This window comes from Harpia harpyja, chromosome 7 (assembly GCF_026419915.1).
Source record: "Harpia harpyja isolate bHarHar1 chromosome 7, bHarHar1 primary haplotype, whole genome shotgun sequence".
Taxonomy (NCBI): domain Eukaryota; kingdom Metazoa; phylum Chordata; class Aves; order Accipitriformes; family Accipitridae; genus Harpia; species Harpia harpyja.
The window spans coordinates 56,327,260-56,346,662 of record NC_068946.1 but is presented as its reverse complement, the minus strand read 5'-3'; the positions used below and the strand labels follow the sequence as shown (position 1 = coordinate 56,346,662).

General features: G+C 43.2%; 1 protein-coding gene across 8 annotated transcripts in view; it reads right to left on the bottom strand.

The window, feature by feature from the left end:
* GALNT13 (polypeptide N-acetylgalactosaminyltransferase 13) overlaps positions 1-19,403 on the bottom strand; it is a 195,385-nt gene that overhangs the window by 11,285 nt on the left and 164,697 nt on the right. For all 8 annotated transcript variants that reach the window (XR_008235994.1, XR_008235996.1, XR_008235993.1 and 5 more), the window contains 3 exons: positions 18,447-18,586; positions 14,438-14,536; positions 1,383-1,517 (listed from right to left, as the gene is read on the bottom strand). Coding sequence is in view for 2 of the 8 variants with exons in the window: in XM_052792613.1 (XP_052648573.1) it covers positions 1,383-1,517; positions 14,438-14,536; positions 18,447-18,586 (374 nt within the window). In the remaining 6 variants the exon portion in view is untranslated. The remainder of the gene's footprint in view (positions 1-1,382; positions 1,518-14,437; positions 14,537-18,446; positions 18,587-19,403) is intronic.

The window sequence follows — 19,403 nt, the reverse complement described above, 5'->3', positions numbered from 1 at the left end:
AAAGACTATATGTCTTTTAAATACATCAGTATTTTTCTAGCTTTGCAGTATTTTCTACCTTTGCAGTCATGGAAATATGCCAATACTCATTTGGCATTTCTAAACCGAGACTAGCAGAGCCGTGCAAGCGCAGACCATTGGGCAGCCAGTGTTAAAACTGTGCTCAATGGGGAAATTCATTTGCAGTAGCTTGTGCCCAAAATATTCAAAGGAAAGCAACTGGCAGCATAATTTTTTTTTATCAGGAAGGACTGTTCTCTACGCTTCTGGTGGAGAAAGAGCATTTTGTGAGGAACCTTGCCTTGGGCCTTGTGCATGGCCATTATTTAAAACAACTTAAAACTGGTTAAAAATCAGTTACCATCTGCTTGCAGGAAGGAAACGGAGGATATAAGATCTTAAATCTCAGGTGTTAATCGGAGGCATGAACATCCTCAAAAACACCTAAAAATTATCAAAATATACATGCATTTTGGGTAAGAAGAAAAAGAATCTTCTTCATTAAAGAGAAAATTGGTTTAAATTCAAATGTTAAACTAAAGAATGTATCAAAAGTTACCAAATAAATTACACCTCAATGATAAGTATCGTTGTTTTTCTACTTGACAGTTCAGTACTATGCAATGACAGGTTTATGGTTTTTTCTTACCATAACATGCTAGAAAGATCCTATCTTGAATAAAACGCTAATACATTTGTATGACTTTCACCATGCAAAACTGCACATTCCCATTTCAAAGCAAAAGCTTAAAATGAATGTTCTAATTTTCATCTGCTGTTTGCTGTCTCATTTAAAAAGAAGAATTATTCGGCCATAAAATACTGAGATATTTACACATATTTTGTATTAACTTTGCAACCTCTCCATAAGCCACCAAATTTCTTCAAACTGCACTCCCTCTCAAAACCCAGAAAAAGCCACCTCCCATCCCACGGTAGCACCAAACTAAACAGGTGACCGGTAGATGGAAAAGGATTAAACACAATTTAAATGCAGAGTCAATAATCTTTAAGAGCCAGCAGAAATAAACTGGAAAAACTAAAAAAGAAATAAATCTTGTTTTCTACTGCATTTATATAAAAAATGCAGAATACTTCTTTAAGTTTGTAAGAATGCAAGACAACGCCAGCTAGTAGAAATGAACTTTTCTAAACAGTAATTGACTCTTTCACCTCTCTAAAACCAAAATTTTGTGGAAACACCATTTAAACCCTGGCGATGAGCTGAATTACTTTGCACTCCTGAGCCTGCACCGTGGCAGGAGACGCCACCGGCACTCCCTCTCCCTGTGATACAGCCATAGCCTTTTCGGAATAAACTCCCGGCCCCGAGGCGGCAGCTGCCCGGCGAGCGCGGGTGCCGTCCCTGAGCCCTCGGGTACCTCGGCATCGTACTCCCAGAGCTGGTTCCCCCTCATGTGGTGGCACTTCAGCATGATGACGGGGCCGTTCAGCCTCGAGACGTCCAGGCACAAGTCGTCCGTGCGGATCTCTTTGTCAGCAGTGTAAGAAAACACCTGGAAACAGAAAACGATTGCAGTGACAAAGAGTTAGCAGAAGTCCTAACCGACCGCTGACTCGGAATATACATAATTTTTACTCCGGTGGAGCAGAACTACTTTCTTCTCCAAACATGGAGGTGGTGCCTTGGATTTCATGAGTGTGTCATGCAAGTTTCTCTGCTGGTGAATGTCTGTTGTAGGTAAGAGAAGGAATACCGTGTTTTGGAGCAGCAATTTTATGGGACCAGGCCCAGGAATCACCCAGGCATACACTTAGTTCTACCTCCTCGGAAATCTACACAAGCATGTAATTGTGATCAGTGTCTTCAGGAGAAATTTCACATTGTAATACAACAGATAAACCGAGCCCATCACTGGAAGAATCCAAACTTTCCTTAACTAAGTCTTCCTCCTAGTATTTACCTTAACTTTGGGTACCAAGGATTATCTATGTTAAAGATTCATATCATGCATATTTCAGAAATATCGGGTCACTTACTTAATTAAGTTAGGAAATAAATTAAGACATGAGAGAATACTCCCTCAACAAACTTCTATCAAACCAGTTATAAGTTTCGGAGGGATTGTTTAATCGAAAGCCTCCAGCAAGGAGCCAGTTGGACAAAACCCAGGCTGTGATAGACTCTTTTCCCTGGACACGTGCACAGTAAGGATTCGTTCATTTACGGTAACTAAATACAAACACATTAGATGGTCTCGCCACGTTGCAGGCTTGCCATGCAGCACAGGCTGAGCTCTCATGGCATCACCAGCGAGGCCGTGCGGCAGGGTTCAGGCTGACGGGGAAGCATGCTCAATTAGATCTCGACACTTTGCAGGTGGGTTTGGGAGCTGGAGAAGCGCTAAATAACTTTGAAGTTTCCTGATAACTTTAATCCGCCGTGGGATCTCAAGCCATCCCTCCTGCATGCTCCTCACCAGCCACACCGGGACCAAGGTCCACTGCCCGGAGAGAGATGAAAACGCGGAGACCACAGGAGAAGAGGGAGGAAAGGAAGGAAGCTGGTCAAGAACTGGGAGCATTTACACCAAATTACACAGCCTGGACCCATGGGAAATACCTCTCTGCTCCTAACTCACTGTTCACAACCTCCATAATGTCGCTGGCCCCAGCACAAAAGCTCCAGAAATGGCCTTAGGAAACAGCCTCGGGTCTGTATTACTTCATGCTTTCCCTGCAGAAAATCCTTTTCTTAGCAAAAAGTGAATTATTTCTGCCCTCCGGTCCCTTCTCCTCAGCAGAAGGAGACCAGAGAGCAGAGCCTCAGCCTGTCCACCAGGATCCACCATTCCACTACAAACCAACAGCACCTGGTCTGCTGCTGGAGCCAAAGGGCTGCAGTACCACCGCGGTGGAAATAGAAATAGGAGAAAGTTTGCAGTTAAATAAAATAACGTCAAGACCATGACAAATGATAGAATTATGATGTCCCATTCAGGTTTTGACAAGTATAAATCTGTATCTACACCTGCAACAGAGAAACAGTGCTGTCAAAAACATGCAAAATATTAATTTATGTGGCAATGCTTAAATTAACAGAGAAATATAATACAAGCGCGGACAAATACAGCATGTGGACATACGCCTCAACCACTTGGTGATTTCAGAGTTCCTATACAACCCATTCCTCTTGTGAAAGGACTACAGTATAATTAAAAGAGCCAGGACTGAGATCTGAACCACAAATAATGCAGTGCCCCAGGGGATGTCTATCCATTGAGACTTCCAGTGAAACATTAAATTGTACTCAAGGAAGAAGAATCGATCAAGCAGCAAATGAAAACTTTTTCAGTGAATTAAGCAGAGGGCGGGACATAGCACGTCACTTGGAAACACGACGCTTGGCAAGGAAATTCTCCCCATGTAACTCTTCAAACCTATATACTGCACAGAGCAGACAAGGGAATAAAGGCAAGGATTTTGAAGCTGGAGATTCAGAGGAATCTTTCAGAGTAATCATGGAATACAAAACCAGCATGCCGAGGTGGCAGCGGAGCAGCCAGGTCCAAATCAAAGCCGTGAGGGACAGCAAGAGCTGCTAGGATCAGCAGTCTTTCCAGTTTCCAGATTTCTTATTCACCACTCGCCAGCCACTTGTCTGGGTGAAAATCTAGGATCCAAGGGTACGGCAAAGCACCAGCCGCCTTTTGCACTTATTCATCCAGTGATAAATCACCAAGATAAAATCTGAGGGTCTCAAAGTGTTGCTTTCACTGAAAAACCACATCAGCCACAGGCCAATACTCGGGCTTCTCTCCTGTGGCAAGAGAGACTTTTAAATATCAACCTGCCAGTGCTCTGCTGAGATAACACTCTGAACTGCATTGTCCTTTTGGAAGGAGGTGAAATAAGTCCATGTCACATCAAAAATGCCACTTTGTGTTCATACGGACATTTTCTATGTTTCCCTTCCCCACTTTTCTGTGTGCAAAAGCAAGTCCCAAAGCCTTTAAAAACCCCATATAACCTCAGCCAAGGTGCTGGCAACTCCATTTATGTACTAGCTCGCTCAGTTACATTCTGAAATATCTAGAAAAGGGAATTGATAGCTGAGGGCTGACCGAGGAGGAGACACGGGTGTCATTTTGAAAAGCAGCTCTAACCGTGCCCATCTCTGGCAAATCTCAGCAAGAACTCAGCATTCACAGGTACTCAAGTATGTTAAATGCATGGCAGTAGAAGCAATGTTTTCAAATTTTCAAATTCATAGAAGCTGTCACACATGCACTTCCCAAGTTTCAGTTTGTATCCTGAATCTGTGTGGTTTTTCCAATTGTTTTTTTTATAGAAAGATGTCTGCCTACACCCTGACCCTGGTAAACACTGATGAAAGAGGTCTACACTTGATCAGACTGATTACAGGTTTGTTTTGTAGATGTACATCCTCTTGACTGGATAAGCTGATATTAGCACGTCAGGCTAAGTTCATGGAAGTGCATAAGGTTACCAAAAAAAAAAAAATCAGGATCAGTTGTGAGGTTTCTTCAAAAGAGGTATAAGAGCAGTCTATGCTCTGGACTAAATTGAAATCTGAAGGTTTTAGAAACAAATTATTCAACTGTTTATGACCTTCTCATTTATACCAACACCTGAAAATTCTTCTCAAAATAAAACAATGTAATAACAAAATCAACCCTTTTCAATCATTCATCCAGACCTCTGAAAACCCCCTTTCAGTACATTGGTTTGAAATTATTTTTGGAATAATAAGCACAGAAGCCAAGAAAGAAGAAAATTTGTGTCAAAAAGACTGTTGGTGCTATAACTTTAAGCTGTGATATCTATAAATATATACCTATTTTCTGGGAGAGATATACAAATATATATCTATTTGTTGGGGGAGAGAAAGGTATCATGTAGTTGAGGTATTGAAGACCTGGGCTAAAACAACCATTATTCAAACCAAGATATCACAATAACGTTCAGCTACCAATCTACCACAATTAATATCCAACAACAAAACCTTTGGGGGGGGCTTTGGTTTTTCTTCTAACCACCTTCAACCAAAAATCTTACTTACTGGTAGAATACTGGACTGGCTTGCTGACATGCTATATCTGGAATAAGAAACGGCCAAATAATCTAGTAATCTGAAAATCACTGATACCATTTGTAGCACGAAGTATCTCTTGCTCAAAGTAGCAGTTTGGGTTCAAGAATCACTCATATGAATATATTGTACATGTATTTCATCTTTTACTACGCTCATTATTAAGAGATTTATCCATTACCATTTATTCTGAAGCAACTTTAAATCTCAACTTATTTGTGTTGGTTTTTTACATTAAACATATTTGCATCAAGCATTTTCTTCTAGCCTCAGAGACATGTTTTTAGCCTCAGAGAGATGTTGTCTTCTGTGTCTTATAGAAAGCAAATACTCATATTTTGAAATGTATTGCCATTTGCTTATTTCTTTTTCCTCTCATCTTTGATAATTGCAATACACTGCTTCATTATATCTTTTGAAAGAATAAGTGATGTCTGAATGGACAACTACAGAAGATGGGTTTGAAAAACATGCCGTCTTAGGAAAGAAAAATGAATGCTAATTAAGACAATGTAAAATTATCAGGCTAGCATTTTGCTACCATCCATATTAATTACAGATATAATTATATTAATGTCATATAAAAACAGACAGCAAGGAACATGTTGCATTTTATAGCTAATTAAATAGTATATTTCATGCCACACATTGCAGCACAGGACAGGAAAGGACTTCCCGAGCAGCAGTCCAGTCTTCTGCTACCGCAAGCACCCACGTTTTGGGGAACTACGCCGGGCTGGGGAGCACAGGCTGGCTTCCCAGGGGCTGGGGCAACTCGCCTGCTTCAAGCGTCGGGCCGGCGCAAAGGCTGAGGACCAGCACGGGGCGAGATCCCGGGAGCTGTGCCGGGGGCTCAGCAGCACATCCACAGCCACAAGTCATTCCCTCTCGCTCGCAGACCCTCGAGCATCAATCTATCGCAACTCCTTACTGGGCTGCAACTTCTTTACTAACACACGGGCTGCTGAGGCGTGAAAATAAAGTTCTTTTCCAGTTGTCCCTTGCTTTTTTCTGCAGCTGTCTGCCACTCGCCATGGCCAGCCTTCCCCTGCGGCCACGCGGGAGCTTGGGGTCCGGCTGGAGAAGAGCGGTCCTGCCGGGCAGGAGAAGGGGATGCTCCATCACCAGGAAGAAAGTTCCTGGGCAAGAGCCGCTCCCCGAGACCTGCGGGTGTTTGCCTGGCTGCTTAATCCCAATCAGTTTCCAAAAGAGGTTAAGCAAGTCCCTGATGCATTTGAAGCAGACACTGCTGAAGGAGACACTAATAAAGTCTCCAGAATGACAAAATACAAAATATTCTCACAACTGATGCAGCACTTTTCTATATAGACACATAGAGATACTGTCACTCTCGTCTGCTTTTTGTGGAGCTGATCAAAACGAAAAGGAACTAACTATTTTCCACCAACACCTTGTCCTTCATAGAACCCCAGAATGGTTTGGGTTGGAAGGGACCTTAAGGATCATCTAGTTCTGGCCCCCTCCCATGGGCAGAGACACCTTCCACTAGACCAGGTTGCTCAAAGCCCCATCCAACCTGGCCTTGAACACTGCCAGGGATGGGGCAGCCACAACTTCTCTGGGCAACCAGTGCCAGTGCCTCACCACCCTCACAGTGAAGAATTTCTTCGTTACACCCGATCTAAATCTGCCCTCTTTCAGTTCAAAGCCATTTCCCCTGTCCTCTCACTACCTGCCCTTGCAAAAAATCCCTCTCCATCTTTCCTGTAGCCCCCCTTTAGGTACTGGCAGGCTGCTGTAAGGTCTCCCCGGAGCCTTCCCTTCTCCAGGCTGAACAACCCCAACTCTGTCAGCCTGTCCTCATAGGAGAGGTGCTCCAGCCCTCTGATCATCTTCGTGGCCCTCCTCTGGACCCGCTCCAATATAATGCCTGCAATCTTGATATAGACAGATTTATTGCCTATGTGCAGTAGCAGGTTTTTATAGGAGTTAATGTATTTTGTATTTATTTTTTGTTAATATCCTTTATTAATACATTTCCATATAGCAAGTTTAGAGGCAGAAGTAAACCCTATAAAGCCAAAGGTCCATTCAACTGATGCTTGGGACTGAGACATCGGCCAGACTGAACTGAGAGAGATGCCTCACATATCACTGACAATTTCATTACTTCTTTCATGTTAAAAGGAACTAACGATGTATTCCTCCTGATAAAAGTCTGAGAAACTAATCAGTTTGTTCAGCACCAATAATGTGCCAAGCAATATCATTAACTGGAAATCAGTCGAGTGGTCAATACAAATCTGTAGCTATTTAAATATATATATTTAAATATATATAATAAATATATATATATATATATATATGGGCTGCAATAGCCCATGGCCAGAATTTCCTTTCCTGTTATTTGTTTGACCTTTTCTTTGGAAAACAGTTAGCCAGGTTATTTTGTCAACTCATAAGAAGTCTAATATGGAGAATATTGTTCATAAACCTCTATTTTATACTTCATTACGTGGAACTAAATCTTGAGGATGCATCTGTGCAATCAAGGAAGAAGTCCGCCATGCAATACAGACAGTTATAAACTGGACATAACTAAGTACAGAAAAATCTAATTTATTCTGATAACCACCTTAATTATCTATGGAACTCTCAAAGGTAAATTTTGAAGTCACCTTTCATAATTGATTTAAAATATTCTAATACAAGCTGCAAGGAAAGCACTTTTCCTCTCCCCCTGAAATTGTTTACACATTAAATGTTGAAAGTCACCTTAGGCAAAGCAGGCGAGATTCCCCCACCACCCAAAAAAGATCCAGGACTCTCACAGTCCACTCTGCAAGTAGGGATCAGCTTTATTTCTAAAAAAGAGGTTATGCCAAGATCTTTAATGCCATGAAGGCAACTCATCCCATCCCACAGACAGTCATCTAAATCTGTGAATGACACACACACTGCCAAGCCAGAAGTGACTTTCACAGTTTGGAAAGTTCATATAAAACTTGTCCTCAACCTCTAACCACCAGTGCCAAGGATTCATTTCTCCTGGTGCTCAGTCCCAAAGAGAGAAAGACTGTAATTCAGAGTGATTCACCGTAATCCAGAGAAACACTGTAATTACCGCCAGCTATCACAGACTGAAGTCAATAGTTGGAACTATACTAAATGAAAATAAAATAAAAGAGAGGAAAAGAAAACTGGTTGGCAGCATCTACTGGGGACCTGTACAGTAACAACAGTGGGGATCTGCGGGAAACGCTTTGGTTTAGCAAGGTTTTCAAGGGTTGCTAAGGAACTCGGTTTTATCGCATTCAGAAAACGGCACTGGGAAACACACTGCCGTCACCCCTTTGTGCTGATGGCAGGCACACCTTCCTGATATTCCAACCTTTGTCCTCCGCCACAGAATCCTTTGTCCTTTTCTAAACCACTGCTATTCTATTGGGGTTTCAGGTGCATTCAGCATTTTGCACAGAAACTGAAAAAAAATCAGATTTTTGGCTCCACAGGGGTGGGGGATTGTGGGGGGTTTTGTGTGTTTGTTTTGGGTTGGTGTTTTGTTTTTTGGTTTGGGTTTTTGTTTTTTTTTTCCAGATAGCTGTCACTTTATAAAGGAGGGCTACCTACACATCTGCAACAAAAAGCTGTCGTTGCTTCCAGGATCTCTCAGTGTTCATTATGCCATGCCAAATTCATACTTCTTAGCAGGTACAGCAAACAGGCGGATTCTGCATTTTATCTACCCAGGCTTCATTACTGCAATGTTACACAGTGAATGCTAGTCTTCCCGCATTCCCTGGTGACTATATCTGCCAATTTAAAGCAGCAGCAATTCAGTTTTTCCATAGACTCTAAAAGGAAGGCATTATTCTCATTCTGATTGTGCTAAATAAAAGATACTGTTATTTAACATGCAGGCATGGCTCCTTTGTTCCCTATTAATCACAGTTATTATAACGGTGCTGAAGATCACCGAGGGCTCCATTGTGCTGCATCCTGAGCAAATCCAGAGTATTAGACAGTTCCTGCCCCAAAGGTTTATCACCTCAATCCCTAAGAATGATGCAAAGTCTGCAAGGGGAATCATATCTCAGCAAAATGGACTAACAGAATATAAGCAATAACTAGTTTTATTCATAATGGGTCTGTTTAGAAGATGAAAAGCTACACGGAAAGCCAAGTTAGGGAAAACAGGAGATTGCAGAAGGTGAAAAAGGCAGAAAGAGCAAAGAAGGGCTAAGTTACTCTCTGCTAACCATGTCCGAAATCTAGTATTTACCTAAGATATTACAATTAATAAAATCAAAGCACTAAACTCATAAAGTCTGTAATGGGTGCTGCGTTTCCTTATCCTGTGAGCTCTCTAAGGAAAGACTGGAGATTATTTGCTTTGAGATCAGCTGCATAGGTACTGCTCAATTCCTCCTTTTCTACGTAACTTTTACCAGTCACACGAATAAATGTCTACTTGTCACTAAGGCTTTGTTCTGTTCAATCTTGTGCATAAAATGCTTTTCGATGACTTACTGAACAGCTGGGGTTGATAAATTAGCAAACTAAAAATATAAAACGTGATTCCTGCATTAGCCTTCCGTGGCCGAAGTGCGAGCTGTGTCAGATGGCTCTGCTGGCATCAACAGCAAGTTCACCCAGCTTGCCGTCAGGGTATCTATGGCATGCCTCCCTCTCCTTCTGGCCTGGCAGCGATGTTCATACAGGAAAAAGCACTCTTTATAACCTACTGAAAACAGAGGCCTTCCATTACGGAAACGCCTCACGAGTCAGACAGCTCACACGTTTCTCTCCATTCCCAGCAGTAAGCAAATTATCATACCATACCAAAAAATTCTTACAGCGTGAGAGTTTATAAATTATTTTTCTACATACCGCTACACAGAAAGTCCTCAGGTTTGAAAGGCATTTGAAAATAGACACATTTACTGTGAATGGGAAAAAAATGGAAACTCTGTGAAACAGAACAGTTTCTGAAAGACCCATTATTTAGAGCTAACTGGGGAAAAAAACAACCTTCTAACAACCCTTGTTGTGTGGGTTGTTTATTTTTTTTTGAACTGTCAGTGAGTACCGAGTCTGAACTTTCTGGATAAAACATCGCCAGAAGGGAGTCACGTTCCCCTCGCACATTTACTTAAACACATAAAACGTTATGTTCATTCTGATCTCGCCCTGCAACAGCTGCCCCAGGTAAGTTCACACCGAGCAAAATCCCGGCTGATGCAATGCCACATTCATTCAAAATGAATCCTGACAAAACACCCCCCATCCTGCGGGAACCACAATGTCCTTTCCGAAAAAAGCCTTCCCCCACGCAGAGCTGCCGCGCACACAAGATGCCGACCGTGCTCGGGGAATTGGTGCAGGCTGTAAAATAGTGAAAAATGCCCCAGACCATCGTCTCTGCCAGGGCTCGGCGTGCCCGCCGGGACCCTGAGCAGGAGCCGCAGGGCTGCCGGTGCTGCGCGGGATGCTGAGAAATAGCCACGCGGTCGTAGCCGCGCAACTGCTTCCACTTTGCTCTGCTATTCTTAGCAGTACGGAAAAAAACACCTCGGTATTTATCTAGGGAAAACAGAAGGAAAAAACAGCCCCTTTCAGCTATGGCTTTCGTTAGCCTCAAGCTTACAGTCAGCTTCGCATCAACCAGCCCCCTTGCAAAGGAAACCCGGGGAGCGCGCTTTGACAACGGAGTTGACATCCACACCGCTAACAAAACGCTCGGACCGCTCCAGGCTTTCCACGGCTGCTCTCTCGGGCACGAGGAGACCAACCCGAGAAGCAGACGGCAGGGTGCGATGGCAGAGATGACCCACGCCGGGGGGACCGCGGGTCTGCCCCGGCTAAGCAGGGAGAACTGCAGGATCCTTTGCCGGGTGTTGGGACCGCAGGGATGCAATGACGGTGGGCTCGCTACCGTCCTCCTGATTTTATTTTTTCTGACAAAAAGCAGGTTCATCGCTGTACCTAGCACAACTGAACCTCCGGAGAGGAGAAAAGGCACAGGGTGTTAAACAGAAAAAAAAAAAAAAAAAAAAAAAAAGAAATGGCAATGTGTTCATTGTTTCGTTTGCTCTTCGGCAGCCGAGGGGAGAGCGGCTGCTGACCCACGCTCTCTCCTCCAGCGAGGAGAGCCTGGCTCTCCCCAGCACAGCCCTCCCTGCAGTGCAACTGTGAACCTGCAGAATTCCCCAGCCCTGCTTTTTAATAATAACCCCCTCCTGCCTCTGTGAGATCTTATGATTTGATTATTGTTATGAACAGAGGCCCGACACTCCCAATAACCACAGTAACAGATGACATTCCCATGGTAACGCAATAAAAGCCTAACGGGTATGCCCATCGGGATGACTGTAGGCAGGAAAAACAGACGACTGTTTCACCCTCCGCCTGGCTGTCGAAAGGAACAAATTTCCTCTCAAACACCACAAAGCCAGAAGTCACCTGTGGGGAAAAAAAGGTGTGAGATTGATGGGTCATCCCCCTCTGTCTGAGGCTGGAAAGCAGGATAATACTTTTTTTTCTACAATTCACATGTGGTCAGTGCTTTCTTTAATCAGAAGTCAACCTGAGGTGCCTTCCTCCTGAAAAACATCATTCCTGAAGGAAGTTAATACTTCCCCAGCCCCGTGACCCCGGGAGATAATATGCACAAACCTGATATTCTAATCCCTAAAGTCATATCCCCACCGTAGCTGATTTGAGGACAGGCTTTGCATTTTTTTCCCTCCATACAGAGCAAAGAAAACAGTTCTAAGATTGCATTTAACTGCATTAGGAGATTCACACTATTTCTTTTAAAGATCATTAATAGCCACCAGGTCCCAACCAAGTTAGGATAACCTGAAATACCCATGCCAACAAAACAACAAATCCTCCACAATTTTATACTCTGAAAGTAATTCTCACATGAAGGGCCGCAGTTAACGTATTTAGTTTTTCTTAATTTTTTTAAAAGAAATTCATATTTTTAGAATCTCATTACCCTTAAGTCCTTTAAAACACTTTGAGAGCTGTGAGATATTTGTCCCTGCCTCAAGCTGGATCGCGCCCATGCATCTTGCTCGGCTCTAATGAGCTAGGTATTATTCTTGCTTCATTTTCATTCTGAAGTAGTTTTGTTCCTCAGCTATATCTGTAACCATACAACCACCCCCTGCTCCCCCGCTCCCAGCATTTACATGTCTTAGCTCAGTTCTAATTTCTCATTAGAAGAGAATTTAATAAAGATAACTTTTAACGGGAGTTGTGTATGAGCACTAAAGGATGGATAATATTCTGCATGTAGGTCAGGTATTCCTAGCAAAACCTCCACCAGATGACAGATACCGCTCTTTGTTCGTGCAAACGCAGGGGAACAGAGTCCCTTCGTCATGCAGGTGCACACAACAGATTTATCTGTGGTTTCTGGCTGATGTGAGAGGTATAAAGGAGACTGGAGCCACAATTTCTTTAGATTTGAGATATATTGGCTTAGGAAGGCTCAGAAAGAATGGTTGTGTGTATTAGTTAAGGTTTCTTTAGGCTATATGGTCCATATATACATTCACAACCCACCTGTCTATCTCAGAGCCTTACAGTACTCTTCACCTCACACCTTGTGCTTCAGAGGAACTGAGGGTTTGGAGACGTGACAGCCATCTAGGATTTTTCTCCTCTTCCAACATAAAGAGAGGGGTCTTCCCACCACATACAGAAAGAAGGGGAAACACGCCAAACACCCAAGGTGTAAAGAGAATCTTCAACCTTGACCATATGCAGTCTTACTAAAATGCTAACACTTCCATCTCCTAAGTCAAACTTAGAAAGATAGTGAAGATATGATGGACAACCTTACCTCTGAAAGAAACACGGGAATTTGCTGTAAGATCCTGCATCTTCCCATCTTTTTTAGCAGATGTGGCACTAGAAAAAGCCACCCTCATCAACCATTACCCAGTAGGTACATGGATACTAATTGCAGTGGGCGAAGGCAAGAGCAGCCCTCTGCTCGGGGGTGCGTCAGAAGCTGAATGAAGGGACCCATAGTCCTGAATTTGAGAAAGCCGTCAGAATTAAGGAGAAGAGGAGGAGAAAGGTTTTCCAAAGGTAAAGCAAACCAAAAAGCAGAGAAACAAGGCTAAACTACATTCCAAAAGGTGCAAATAAAAGGAGGAGATCGCAGCAAGTTCTGACGAATTTCCAGGTCACGTCGGCGACGGGGAAAACGGAGACCGTGCCGGAGCATCCCGCCCGTTCCCGCCGTGCGTGGCGGACAGGAGTTGGCAGAAGCAGTGCCGGTGCTGCCGGGACCTCAGGGCCGTGCCAGGCTGGCATCTCACCGCAGGCAGCCAGCCACACGCTGCTCCGTCCCGCAGCCGTACGCTACAGCCTTCCCGGGTAAAAGTCCCTTAATTATAGGTTTTCATTGCAGAACTCAACTAAACCCAAATGAATCAGCTCTGCTCATTTGAATCCGAGGCATTAGAATATGCAAAGTTTACCGTTATTTATACAGAGAGCAGGTACAGTCATCAGCGGTACAATGAGCTAAATGATTGCCGTTTACCTTTTCACTCCCTTTCAAACATACCCAAGACACAAGTGAAACACCCCACGCCCCCACTATTTGAATTTCTGCTAATGAAAAAAACCTCAACTTGCATGAATATTCCGCATGTTTGTTCTTCATACACACGTTTTAGAAACGGGTGAACTCAGCCACAAATCATGTAGATTCTTACCCATTTCGTTTTAAAAAAGATTTTTCCTCCAACGCCAAAAAACAAATTGAAATTCATGATCAAATTTTCTAATGTTAGTATCTGAAACTTCAAATGCACTTCTCTGCACTCTAAACAGCAGGAATATATTCAATATATTCACTCAGATACTTGACTGGACCTATGGATATGTACCGATAGGTTCTCAAAATTTGCAGCTGTTATTGAGAAAATTGCTTTCTGAGTACTCCTAAAGCTCTTAAGCATAAAATCTCAAATATTTTGGAAATCTCATTAATATGTTTGCTAATTGCTGCTACTGTTTTTTATAGCGAACCGGTGTGTCTACATTTAAACCATATTAACTGAGGACTACTGAGGGAATCCCATTTCTATCATGACAAAATCAGAGGGTACCCGGCACAAACCACGCACCCGCCGAGCCCCCAGCCGTACCTGCTGGTTCAAACACTGTATACGCAAACCAACCCCCCCATTTTCTGCAGCAGGAAAGAAGTGCTGACAGGTGAAGATGCAGCTCCCGCACTGCTCTGGGTGAATTCTAATCAGTTTTTCCCAATAGCTGTTGTGCCGGTGGTTACACAGCTGCAGACTGAAACACTTATTGTACAAACAATACTTTTTTTTCCCTCTTTTTTTTTTTTTTTAATTTTTATTTTACCTGATTTCCGCCCATGCCATGGCAGTTGAAAATGCCCACTTTTTCATTTTCCTTGCGGCCCATGTTGTCTAAACACTGGTTGGTTTCAACGTTCCTGATCTGAAGAGAAAAAGAGATGAAATGTTCCTTGAAAAAAAAGTCTGTAAATGTCATATTCGTGCAGAAAAAATTATGTAACTGTAGGAGAAAGTACATTATCTGTGCATTCAACTACACGAATATATTTTAACTTGCAATTCGTAAATATGTCACACTCCCAAAAGAAAATGAAAATAATTACAAAGAGTATAATGAGATTTTAAATTACATATTAAGTGTAAGTACGAACAGCACTCAAGGAAAATCTCATTCAGTGCCCTGCATTGTTTTGTTTAACAAATATGATATGCTTTTACTTCTAAACAATGCAAAACTAATGGCTTGCCCAAGACAGGCACTTTTATTTTCTTCCAGCAGGGCTGACTACTCCAAGAGAGAAACACTGAGGATGAGCAGTGTCTGACGGCTGCCTCTTTCAGAGCAGAGGCCGCTTGACAGCTGTGTGACTAATGACATGCTTTTTAAAAGTTTTTAAATAAAACCTTCCCCTTGGAATCTACCCATCCTCAGAGAAGAACAAATACACGTAGTGAACACCTCTGCTTAAACAAACCATTTCTACACGATCTGTGCGGAGCGCAGCTGGGAAGAAGGCAGCTCTGCAAGCGCGTGCTGAGTTCCTTCCAGTGATGCTCAGCTCGCGCAATTGCAACAAAGGACCATCAGAGCAAGAGGCAATAAGGAGCAGCAGGGTAAGTACCAGAGCACAACATATTTTTAGAATACGCGTTTATCCAGGAAAACGGCCGAGTATAAAGCAACCGGCCAACTTCAGCTTCGTATGAGAGAAGCGGGAGACACCAGGGTCTCCCCGAAGCTCTCCCACGTCGCAGTCTCCACGACGGTGTGTGCGTTCAGCCTGTACAAACCCCAGCATGTGCATATAACACCTTCTTTCTTAACCCTCCTCACAGATCCGTTAGCACAGCTGTACGAACACAGCTCTCCCTGCTCCTCCTCGCTCTCAACAGCACGGGGCGATTTTCTTACTGATGTGCGCAAAGCAAAAACGCGTCTCCAGGTCCCTCGTTCCTTTGGTAAAACGGTTGTGAAACCCCGTATTTTGAAATACTTCAGTGGCACTTAGCACAACTCTCGGTCATCTGCAGTTCCCCGTGCCACCTTCAGAGGCTTCACAGGCACGGCAGTCGATAGTAAACCACCGCCACCAGACCGGCCTTAACGCAGCGACGCAAGTAAAATGAGACAGCGCAATCTGATGAACCGCGCCGGGGAAGAGTGGCTCAGCAAAGCTCACGTCATCGCCTCTTCATCTGCTCTAAAGCTGTTAATCACGCAGAAAGAAATCGCACCACCTTGCGCCGGTGAGTCACCCCTCCGAGGCTCGTGCTCTTAATTGCTTTAATTCCCCGAGAGCTGCCCACGTCAGGGGAAAGGCTGCCGGCCCTCCGCAGCCTGGTCGCTGACCTGGGGCTTCAGACCCAGCTGATAACCAGACCGCCGGTTTTCCACCACTTTCCACCTGCTTTTAAAAGAAATGGCACTTCTTTAGAGCCCCGTGAAAGCAAACGGCTTTACGTGGCTACGGCAGTACGTGGCTTTCTGGCGTAAGCCGTTGGACGTGCCCGGGAGCAGCCGGAGCATCGCCGGCAGCAGAAACGCTGCAGCTGCGGGGGGGGACGAGCCAGCTCACGGACGACCCTTCCTCCTCTCCCTGCTCTCCTCTTCTCCGGCACGTGCCACTCTGCAGTCCCAAAACTGTACCCTAGTGATTAGCTCGAATGATAATCCCAGCTCAAATGGTAACCCCCAGCCTTTTTCCTTAAATCACCTTTTTGTAGAAAGAGAGTTTCACGTATCTCCACAAGAAAGGCAATTGGGTTTGGTTTTCTTTTTCTGCAATCCCTTGATTCAGGAAAACAGAGGACTAGAATGAAAAGTGACTTGAAAACTCACTTATGATTATTATGTCTTGGGTTTATAAAATAATTCTCGTCTTGCATTTATTTTGTATTCGCTTTCAATGTTACATGATTAAAACTTAAAAAAGGGTATTCAGTATTCACCACGTTTTGCACATTTAATGCCCATTCTGAGGCATATTTTCGTCCATCTAGGAAATTGAAATCTAACGCAGTCCCTGTATATAAGTTGAGCTCTAACTGAATGGAAAATTTAGTTGCAAATAAAGGCTTGGCAGTCTTCAGGATCTGCCTATTAAGTGTGCAATGAATAAACTTTATAAACTACTTATGGACTTCAGTTCCGCACAACTCCACGTTTTTGAAATTTCATTTAAAAATTGCGCACTTTGTTTATAAAAGCAACAGGCATATATAAATTAGTTGTGCACTAGCCAAATAAAATCCAGATTAAAATGTAATACAATATCAGTTATTATTTCTAATATGTTGGGCGGTGCAAGCGAACCACGCATGAACACTGCCCGATTTCAAGTCATGCCTGCACCATCTTGCAGGAGGTCATCAGTAAATTAAGGATGATTATCCCACATCTGTCAAAACTATTCACTCTTTTTATCACTGTTTATACTACAAAAGAACAAAATGTGCACTCGCACAATATAATTTGAGGCCCAACGTTGAACACTCATTACATTTAAATGGCGCTCTACTAGAGAACCATTTTCTCAGATTTATTACCAAACCCTACTCTTAGCAGCCAGCTAACGCACGGCTCCCACCGGAGGGCTGCTGAGCATCGTTTTCTCTCGGACCTGAGCCGAGGCGACGCAGGGTCCCCTCCTGAGCGGGTCACCTGAAGGCACAGCGCATCTCCAGAGCAGCTAGGCGCATCCCGGACCCGTCGTGGACCAACGATGCCAGCTGCACCGACAGGTCAGACGGTTTGTCCTACCTGAGACTAAATCTCTGCTGAAAGAGAGGAAAATGACTGAGGAATACACCGCTGGCGTTTTAAAGATTGTCCATTACTGCTGATGATGGTACCTGAACTTTAGGTCTAAAAATCCACTTTACTGCTCAGCTGGCAGTCGGTAGCTGTAATAGTCAAGCATGAGTTTTAATTCATAGATCCTGCCTGAACTGCTGTTTCCATAGAAACTGAGGCCGCGTTGGTAAAAATAAGGTGTTTTAATAACTATTTTATTACTTTCTCATACTTTTATTTTCCAGGCTGACAATATCGTACAAAACCTTATTATTTGACACTTGTTAGATGAGTTCTTTCCTTGCTGTAAAACCATGTTTCACTTTATTTTGTCAGAGTTAAACTGGAAACCCTACTGTGGCTTTTATTTGTCACTACAATTGCAAGTTTCAATAGTAAATTACTTTCCTGGATGTAAAAAAGCCATTTGCTCATTTGATTGCTATTCTATCCATAGCTATCTTTAAATCAAACCATTCAAGAGCTTTTAAAAATCAGCATAGGTACAACTCAATAGAATATTTTTAACAGTGAATTATCTGAATTTTAAAGAGATTTCAGTTCTTGGTGGTACTAGAACCACCAGATTGTTAGGAATGTCTGTGATACTCAGCTCCAGGCAGCCTTGCTGGAAGACACAGCATCAATGAACAAACACATTTCTTTAAAAGAAAGAAAGCGAAAAAAAGCACTTTTTCTACTCTGCACGTAGGTGATAAGTGATGGTGGAAAGTTCCCTTCAACTACTGCATATTACTTAATTATTTCAAAATATTAGTCACAAACCTCCCTTTTCCGATATGCTACTTAATTTAAAAGATAAATTTTTAACGGTGAACATATACATTCAGAATAGCAATGCCCCCTGACAAAAGATTTAGAGAAAATACAACCTGTTCAAAAGTAATGAGAAATAAGATAGAGGGGCTGCACACAAGCACTTTATTCTTTTCTCCAAACCCACTTCATCTTCGTAGCGATTCCTCCATTTGCACAGGGTACTTATCGTTTGCATTTAGCCAAAGGAAACGGTTCCTACCTCACCAAGTGAGTAATAACGCCGTGGAATCTGGGAGTCGGGATAGATGTTTTCCAAGTACCACGAGAAGGGTTTACACTTCAGGTTTTCTCTTAGTGCTTTTCTGACAGACACATCGCCATAATCCACCTTAACAACACCTGGAATTGTTAAGAGAATAGATGATCAAAGCACAGTTTTTGTAAAGCTGCAAAGCATAAATCACAGATCCTTCTCCAGTTGTCATGATTTCCTTTTTATCAATATCCATTTGCTGGAATTACAGCACAGCAGTATGTGAATGCATATGCAGCTGCTACACCATCTATCTTTACAAGCATTAAATAATTAATTTAGCAAATTGAAATGCTTGGAAAATTACATTTTTTTCTTTTCAGATAATTTCTCAATCTGGAAAGGCAGGACCACTGAACTCCTTGATTTCTTCATATTCCAAAATAAAAAAGAAATCCATTTACATTTTTACAAACCATTTTTTCCAAAGCATCTTGCTGGTGTTTTCCAGCACTCTCTTCTGAGAGAAATAACTTGGACGAGGCATGGCTCTTTTACTGATGTAATCTAGACCACCCCTTGGGTGTTTTCACCAGAAAGGACACGTTCTCTATCATCCTGAGGAACCCCATTGCTCCCCCCCCCCACGCCCCCCAAGGTCCCGCAGACCTCGGGCTCAGCCCACGGCACAACTCACAGCGCAGCTATCATCCTCCTTAACGCTACTATACAATTAAATGCCTCCTGCAATAAGGCAGGGAAGGGGGAACAAGGCGGCAGGTTTCTGCAGAGACCAGTCGGTGGACAGGACCCATCTCCCGTACCGGATCCATCACCCTACGGGAAGCAGGGCACTGATGGCACGGCTTTCCGAAAGGGAGAAGATGTAACGTCACAGTTAAATCGTCACCGTGTCCGGTGGCACCGTTCCGACCGCAAGCCTATACATCAAAGACTGGAGCC